Here is a 9686-nt window from a genome sequence, read left to right as displayed (position 1 = left end):
AGTTTTTAAAGTTATGCCAATTAGAGAAGGAAGCATCTCCGTCCCCATAAAGTATATATATTCTAGATCAGGATCACAAGCCGAGTCGATCTAGCCATGTCCGTTTGCCTGTCCGTATGTATGTAACCTATAAGAGCTGAAGACCCTAATTTTTATGTGTAGGTTCATATAGTGCCCGCGCAGAACGATTTTATCCAATATTCGGCAACTTGCCCCGTTTCTAAGTAATCGATATAAATTAATATTGAAATGTAATTGACTTTTTGAGAATATGCTAATAGCACAATAAGATCTACTGTTGAAAATAAAGATCGGTTAAGAAACACAAAAATTCTTAAAGAAAACGTGTTTTGGTTGGCTTTGTATTTACGGCAACTAGCGCAAACTATAAGAATTTCTGTATACCTGTACACACATTAAATTCTATCAACAGCAATGGACTTGAGATCGTATTGATTTCTGTGCCGCTATTTTAATCCATTTGTTTTTCTTTTTAAGGCACAATTATTGGTGTGGCTGTTGAGTATAGGCTGCGGCAGAGGTGCGGTCTGTTGCTAGTTATAGCACTTATATGTTTACCTTTATAACTACTCGTGCTCGTCTATTATTTTTTTATTTTCTCGGGACTTCAGTTGTTAATGATTTCTTGATCAGAACTCGCAATTACTTTGGTTTTGCCTGCCCAAAGTGGCTCCAGTGCCTTTGGTGTCAAATTTATATGTGCGCTGCACTTGCTGCGTTCTGCGTGGATTTTTTACAGTTACGTTATAGTTTACTTAAATTATTGTTTGACAAATTATAGGTGTCTTCAAATATTTTGACAATACTTTATTTTAAAGAATTGAAACATGTAACGGTGTTTTCTAATATACCTTTAGCTATATGAATGCATAAAGCATATTGCAAACTATCTTTTTATAAAGCTGCTATTGATTGAAAACTAGACCATTGTTGAGGCTTAGTTTAGTTGAGAGATTGTTGTAGCTGATAGAAATGAAGTAATAGTTAAGTATTCCTCTGGTATTTCACTGCAAAATATTATTTAATTATACAATATTTCACGTCTAACATACTATTACCAAATGAAGAAATTTAAAAATCCACACGAAAAAATATCACACGTTTTAACAGACAATGCAAGGCAACCGGCAAGACAGATATCTATATTTTGTGGCAGTTTAATCAGGATGATTTAAATACTCTTCGATCGGTTGCCAAAGAATTAAAAGCAGGAAACGTTCATGCAAGCGAAAGGACAATTAGTAGATGTCTTAAGCAAAGAGAAATAAAATGAAGCGTCTTAGTTGCCAAAAATAGGAGATTTCATTATGTTATATCTTCAGTTTGTTGCAGTCTGTACCGCGACGTCTGCGAAAAATTAGCCAAGGGAATGATGTGTATTTTATTGATTTAAAAATAGTTGGTAAAACCGCATTATAGAGTATTCTGAGCTCTGATTGGCGCTTAATAAATTAAAAGATCATAAATATAAGTTATTGCGTTAGATATGCGGTCGGAGATGTCTTATCTTTGCGTTACACATTCTTTGACAAAATTATAGTGCTCTCTACAAAAGTACAATTGAAATACGAATACAAATGAAATACGAATTGAAATACTGATCTAACCACCTCAAAAAAAAACACTAAACTGTCAAGTTACCAGACCTAATGCGATTTATAAAACAACGAACTTTGACAACATAAAATCGATTTGGCAGTGTGGGAACTGATTTGTGTACTATTCATTATACCCCAAGAAAAACATAATTGACTTTTTTTGACAGATCCGCCCATTAACTTTAAAAAATTAAACAATACAACCATAAACATGTAAGATTAGGGGATGCCCTGAACCCTCTTATGCCAACACCAAATGCAGCTCGCGCTACGCGCTCGTTTGTAGTAAAAACAAGTAAGGGGGTTCTAGTCGGGAGTCCAACATCAAATAAATTTAAAAAAAAAAGGTCCCATGACAGGGTTCGAACTCGCAACTGACAGCAGTACTTGCTGTCGAGTCTACTCAACAGCCACACCAGGAAAAAAATTCTTTCCCCGGTAGGGCTTGAACTCGCGACAGACCGTACCACTTGCTATGCCTCAGCAGCTATACTCAGCAGCCACACTAATAATTAAGTACTTATGACAAAAAAAGGAACTAAAATAGCATTACAGAAAATAGTCGCAATTACCATGCTGTTAAAATGCTAACCAAACGCGCATAAATGTGTGTGTACATGTATACAGAAATTCTTAAAGCTGCTGCCCCATTCAATTGCGCAGTTGCATATAACTTTAGTTTTTTCTTAACCGATCTTTATGAAATTTTCTACAGTATATCTTATTATACCATAGAATATTTGTGTATTCTGAAAAAGTCAATTGCATTTAAATTGTGGCTTAAATTGGTTGGCAATAAAAGTTGGGTTATTAACTTGATTTATAGCTCTGGGGTAGTAGCGGGGAGGTGGCGGTAGGTATAACTTGATATACTTGACATATATATAATATTCTAGAAGCAACATATGTTTGGTAACTCTAGCTCTTATAATTGCCCAAAAAACAGGATATCGATATCGATTTTTATTTATTGCTTGGAAACGGAGTAAGTTATCGATTATCGGAAACAATCTCGACCTGCGCGGGAACTAGGAGCATCTACATCTAAAATTTCTCTAGCTCTTATAGGTTCTGAGATCCTTGCGTTCATACATACGGACGGAGAGACGGTTGACAGACGGACATGGCTAGGTCAAAGACAATGTAAACACTAAGATGAGTAACGCCCATACATTTGAATGCGACTCAAAATTTCTAGCCTGGCCTTTCATCTGGCCTTTGAGGCTTCGTACGGCATGCCTGCCGACTGGTTGTTCGTTCTCCAAAAATCAGACGAACGAATGCCGAAGTCGCGGCTTGCTGATGCTGACACGAGCTACGAAGTTAGTCGCCAGCCTGCCTTCAGCAAAGCTGGTCGATGCTTCTTTGCGTCGCTTCGTTTTCGAAGTACATTGAGCGAAAAAGTTTAGAACTTACGATCAACGCAAAGTGCTTGTGCTTTATCCATGAAATGCATGCTTTATTTAAATGATATATTACCCTAGATATTAACAAATAATTTTACACGAAAATTTAAGAACTTTTATAATTTTTACAGAAGGCGCTTCTTGCATTGCGCAATAGTATTGACTATGTTAAGAAAACAGCACACATAGATTGATTTCACCTTCCTTTTGGACAGTGTATGCTCGAGAAAAGTTCTTGTCTCAGCCAATAGCGTGCGTGCACCTTTGGTTGTATGCGTGAATTATACATGCATGAGAACTTTAAAGTATGTATGTATGTGTTGTTATTCACTGCTCTGGCTTTAGCTGGCAAGAAATTAATTTTGTTAGTTTTCTAGCGCAGATCCTGACCTATCCCAAATTTCTGTTGATATATGAATGCATTTTGTGTACTGAGGTTGCACGTCCGTCACAGAGCCGAAGCTGAGAGCAAATTTTATTTTTAGCTTTTTCGTTCTCTCGGCTGTGAGAGCGCAATGCTACAAATTTCGTTTTCGTTCTCAATTTTCAAAAAATTAAGCTGCATAGTAGCATTTTGTTGTATGGTGTTAATCATCTTAATGTTTATATTGTCTTTGGCTAGATCGACTCGGTTATTGATGCTGATCAAGAATATATATACTTTATGGGGTCGGAGATGCATGGATGGATTTCGCACAAATATAATATACCCTTATACCCATTTTTAATGGGTCAGGGTATAAAAAGTAATACTTTCGGTGCAACGAATATTTAATACACCGAAGGCAGTCACCTTATGATTTTGCAGATATTTTGTGCCTCCAACAGAAGATCTTAACAAAGTTTCATGGCAACTTTTAAACTCAGATACTAGTTTATAAGTTACACATTTTATGACAAACGATGGTAAACTACAAGGGTATAGTAAACAAACAAGTAATGTTAATGTATTGCTTTTTATTTGATTTTCGTAAATAAAAGAACATATTTTAGATATTAATGTCTAATAGCATTATTTCTAATCTTTATGGAAATGAGATGTAAGAGAAAAGTCTAGCCGAAGCAGAACAATAGTAAAGAGAAATATAATGTAAATAAACAAAATAACTAAAAATGGTTCTTGTAACAATGATATCTTTGAAAATCTGTATTTAAGAGTGAACTGTGAAATGTGACTTTCCACTAAATTTTGTTGCGAGAAAGATACGACAGGACGTCCCACAGTATCCAAATAGGTATGAATCAGGTCGTTTTGACGCCGTTTTATGCTATATGGTGTTACAAGTTCAATATTTGATGATCCTTCTGGTAATATTATAGTTACAACGGCTTCATCGATCGACATATTGTCATGAATATGGTCAATAACATGCATTTTAAGCAAATATTCGTTGCCAGAGCTGAATAAATACTCATAAGAGGGTACATTGTAGCCAAGAATGTATTGAGTTTTCCACCCCCCAAATAATGGAAATCTAGGCCGTAATTCTAGTTCAACCGAGTCCCGCAATAAATTCATATTTGATGTTGAAATGTTGCCATTGGTATCACGATAGTATACACCAAATGCGGATGCCGGTAAATATGTTTTATATGATTTAACAGCTGATTGTCCCGAACGACCATCCTTTTGAAAATCATATCGCGAAAAAGGTCCTTTAAGTTTAGCACCAGTGTGTGTCATATGAATTGACTCCTTAACGGCAATATTACCCCAATGTGATACTTCAATAGTACGACCCAATGTGTTTACTGTCAAAAATGGCGATTGATTTTCATAGTGAATAACCAACTCCTCATCAACTAATCCTAATAAATATTAAAAATTAGTCATGAAAATTAAGCGAATATAGAAAACTTACTTTCGATGTTTTCATACGGTCCCAAAAATATTTTATTTGACGATACTAAAAACGGCTTTGCTTGTGTATGTGATAATATATTTGGCGAACTGAGTATTACGTTGGTTTTTTGCGCATATGTTGGGTATTTCGAATAAAGGTATAGACTACCAACAAATTTGACTAATTGCTTATCATTTTGTTTTATATGTGATGGATATGCCAGTATATTTTTAGTTGAAACTGTTTCTATGAGTAATGTTTGTTTAGAAGAAAATTCCGAAAAAGTTAGATTAAATTTTAACAAGTTGCTTCCATTTTCTTGAATCTCTTCAATTTCAACTTTTTTATTAAATCCATCTTTGACAGAAATATAAGATAAGTTTGGCTCTCTTACAATAAACTCATAATCCTTTAAAGGTTTCCCGGATGTCTCTTCGACTGTTAATTTGTATGTTGTTTTTACGAGTTGTGAAGTTATATCTAAGGTTCTTTCCAAGTTTTTATTTATTACGTCGGATATTGTCGAATTTAAGGTTACAGAAAAAATCATCGCAACGAAGAAAACCCAATTCGTCTCCATTTTTACGATTTTTGACACGTAATGCTGAACGCGTGCAAGATTATTTAGTTCATTTATACACAGCTCATTGGTTCAAATAACAGTGTTCAATTGATCTTCTGTTCATTTTATTTAGTTCCGATTAAAACTAATCTACACAAACCACGTGCGTCAAGTCAACATCTCCCACAGCGTCGAATTAGGAGCTGTGTAAAGGGCTACTTAACAATTATTGATTGCATTTTATATGTATTCTATAGTCTATCTTTCAGCATTTTATTAAAAAAAGACGGCTAGGTAAAATCATTAAATCGCCCACTAAACCATTTACACACTAATCGAATTTTTAACAAAAAGAAATATGTTCATATATGTAAATCAAACAAACTTCCCAAAAACGTGGGATATTCAATAGATCAAGCTGCTTATGCATAGCAGAATAGTAAAGGGGAGAACACAAGTCCACTGAGCGCCACCTGTCAATAGTGGATAAGACTTGTATTCGCTTATGCACAACTGTATGATGCCGACGCAAATAGATATTATGTCATTTATATATTATACATAGCAATCATCAGCAACATGTAATCTGTTACTATCAGCATAATTCAATACTAAGAGGCTTTCCATTAGCATGCCATCTGCAGATCCACTCGACTAAAGTCAACAAACTGTTTATACATACAAAAAGTGACCAATAAACAGAACACACCAATGTGGTTTTAAATTATACAGAAACTATTGCCCCCTTGCGTCAGTCCAAATATAGCTCACGCTTATAGAAATATTAAATAAAAGGAGATGTAAGTTTGACAAGATTTGAAATATTTCGGATTTCCTTACTTCGAGCTTAACACACACACACGAATGTGTGTGAATAAGCAGATCATTGAAACAAAAAAAAAAACGTTATACTGGCACGCGTCTAACGGGCCCACCCCTCCTTAACCAAAATATGCAACTGTCTTCAAATTCTACATTAATTTACAGCAATTACAAATAAACAACCCTTATATTATTATCTAAATATACCATCTTTAATCTATGTTTTACCAGTATATACTCTAATTGCATTTAAATTGGTGCGTTGCTCAAATTGGTTTATTTATTTGATTCACAGCTGCATATATCGTGATAGCGGGGAGCTGGTAAAAGCTAAAAAATGCAAAATAGCTATTATTCAACTACATGTCAAGTTTGACTACCCTAGCTCTAAAATCCGATGACATTTTCTCAAAACATTGGATTCACATCTATTACTTGGAATCGGGAAAGCTATCGATTATCGGTGAACTCGGTTTACCTGTACTGCGCGGATACTTGTGGACCTATGATTCAAATATCAAGTCTGTTACGCTTTTTTTCTGTGGCTTGAATATGTTGTCTTTACTGTTACTCAAATTATATTTATTAAAGCAGTGATTATCCAAAATTTCATATAGTCACGCCAATCCGCTTGGGTGCTACCGGAAGTTTAGCAAACAAATTTTATTTTCAATGAAAACTGCAAACAATTTTCTTTGCAAAATTTAAGAAGTTAACTATGTTAGGACTAAAAAAGTTGTTATTCATATTGCAAGAAAGATGCACTTAAGGCACTTGGACATTAAAGTTCCTGTCTTGCACAACCTGCCAAGCCCTTTTTTACCAAATAGTACCCAATTTTCTAAAGGATTCGGCTAGAACCTGCACTTTTTGTCTTTTGTGTTACGGAACTGCATGTTTCTCGGTGGGCCGCGCCCGCTGGCTCATCGGTTTCTCTGGGTATAGTCCCTTCCCATTTGCGTCAAATTAGCGGCGGTCACTTAGCGTCGAATTTTGGTACTTGTTATCGGGAAAGTATCGGTTACTTTCAAATGCATTTATTTATGTTTTTAAGTACGAAACCAAATAAATTTAAATGTAGAATTGCAAAAAATTTAATTATTTACTATCTACATTCATTTATTTTTTAATTTTAATTTATAATATGGGTAAACAGAGGCGTTGAAAAGTTAGGTTTTCACCATTCTTTAAATATCTTAGTTTAGGGATAATGGCCCCGAAAGCCGCATATACACGATTGAAGTCTATAGTTTCACCTAACCAAACCTAACCAAAATTATAAAAATCGATCAGCACGTTTTTAAGATATTTGAACTACAGTGCAGCAACCTCGTTGCTAGCCCCATTCAAAATGACCATAAATCACCCTTGCACTTGAACCCTAATATATTTTCCCAGGGATAATGGCCCTCAATGCACGGTATACCAACTTGAAGATACATGTTTAAGGAAGCTTTACGCATTAATTCTAAACAAATTGATCAGCCAGTTTTTTAGAAAAATAACAAAATGTAAACACACCTCATGTTGTTCATTCAAATGGCCTATCGAGCTACTAGCTCCAACGGGAACCGAACCACTGCTCGGAATCAGTGTTGAACAATATGATACAGTATTGAGCGGGAATAAATTAATTCAATATACTTGTATATGGAAAAGAAATGCAGTAATATATGAAATTGTCATTTTAGAATAAAACATTATATAATAACGAAAAGGTGGCAATATTTCAACCTTTATTATTCTATTTCTCCGATAATAGCCCCAAATGCACGGTAGTTTAACATATAGATCGCGAATTATCAATCATTTCGCTTTTTATATCAAGAAAATCGTCCAGCAAGTTTTTGAGAAATTCGCATTTTTCTATTTTTCTTATACCCCCTGTTTTGCATAAAAAAACAAGCTGACAACATTACATACTTAACATATTTATTCATCAAAATGGCGGCGATATTTTAACCTTTATTATTCTATTTCTCCGATAATGGCCCCTAATACAGGGTAGTTTAACATACAGATCGAGAAATATCAATCATTTTGCTTTTTACATCAAGAAAATCGTCCAGCAGGTTTTTGAGAAATTCGCATTTTTCTATTTTTCTTATTATACCCCCTGTTATGCAAAACAAACGAACTGGCAACATTTACATACTTTACATATTGTTACCAAAGGGTGGCAATATTTTTTTATAACGGTGTTTGAAATTGCGTGTCCTCATTTTGAATTGAGAAATGGACCTGTCAAGCCACCAAAAAAGGCATGGGATGCGTTTGGACCCCTTTTAAATATGCCTCAAATTTCGAAAAAAAAGGGGGACTCGTCTTATTAAGCCTCGCCAGCCCAAAACTGTAAGCTATTCTGCATTGAAAAATAGGAGCGACTAGCAGCAAAGCCTTATAAGAGTGCAGCAACATAAAATAAAAAAAATGGACGCGCAGCTTCAGCGACTTACGGCAGAGGTGGCAAAGCTAACCGCTACACATGCGCCGCAGATGCCACAGGCTCCACAGCCACAGGAGTAGCAGCAAATGCCACAGCCGCATCAGCAGTGGATGCAGCCACAGCAGGTATCACAGCCGCAGCAATGGATGCAGCCACATCAGCAGCAGCCATTGATGCAGTATACGTGGCATACGAATACATGCCCCACTAAAAATCTATATGTTTATGTACATATATATTTATAATAATAAAATAATAAAAACATAGTAACATATAAAATAAAAATTACGTAAACAATACTTTTTTATTGAAATTTATTAGATATTCCCGCAAGCTTGGAAAAAAATTAAAATGTATGCGATAAAAATAAAATGAAAGCTAGAACCATCTAGCGTTAAAATTGCGCAGTATTTCATTTTAACTGTATTTTTGTATACATACGTACAGCGCCATTATTTTAGGTACCACCAACTTATGATTTTGCTAGCATGAAGTTGACAGCCGGGGAAAAAAATCAATAATTTAACAGGTATGGTCACACTTTTACGCATATACTTTGCATGTATCTTTATATTTAAACATATAATGACCCAAATTGTAAAATGCTTCAACAAATATATAAAATATTTATTTAATATATATAACATGTTAACAAAATATTCATCGTCATGTTTACTTTTACTTATTTTCACAAGGTGGCAGCCCCTAACATAGCGGCACCTTTAATTACCACGCCAATTTTGTGACATTAGCATTTAAAATATAATATTCTTATTATTTAAATTAATTATATACATATTTGCTACTATAATAAAATAAGAAAAAACTCCAAATGGCTCCAGGAATCGCAAAATGGTAAGATTAAATTTTTCGATTAATTGTGCTTAAGCGTTGTTATACTTTTATATTTGTATATTCAAGGATCCGCTACACTGGCACATATAAGGAATTCCGTCTACAATTATCATTGCAAGTGATTGGCGCCTG

At 34.7% G+C, this 9686-nt stretch overlaps 1 protein-coding gene across 1 annotated transcript; it reads right to left on the bottom strand.

Moving 5' to 3' along the window:
* Nucleotides 1-3962: 3962 nt before the first annotated feature.
* On the bottom strand, nt 3963-5511 carry LOC6636620 (dolichyl-diphosphooligosaccharide--protein glycosyltransferase subunit 1). The gene is made up of 2 exons (XM_002060047.4): nt 4888-5511; nt 3963-4834 (listed from the first exon to the last, which is right to left on the bottom strand). Exons 1-2 carry the CDS (start codon nt 5447-5449, stop codon nt 4044-4046), a joined length of 1353 nt encoding a protein of 450 aa, XP_002060083.1. The 5' UTR covers nt 5450-5511; the 3' UTR covers nt 3963-4043.
* Between the last annotated feature and the right edge of the window lie 4175 nt (nt 5512-9686).

This window comes from Drosophila virilis, unplaced genomic scaffold (assembly GCF_030788295.1).
Source record: "Drosophila virilis strain 15010-1051.87 unplaced genomic scaffold, Dvir_AGI_RSII-ME tig00001625, whole genome shotgun sequence".
Classification (NCBI taxonomy): domain Eukaryota; kingdom Metazoa; phylum Arthropoda; class Insecta; order Diptera; family Drosophilidae; genus Drosophila; species Drosophila virilis.
This window is presented reverse-complemented; position numbering and strand designations above follow the sequence as displayed.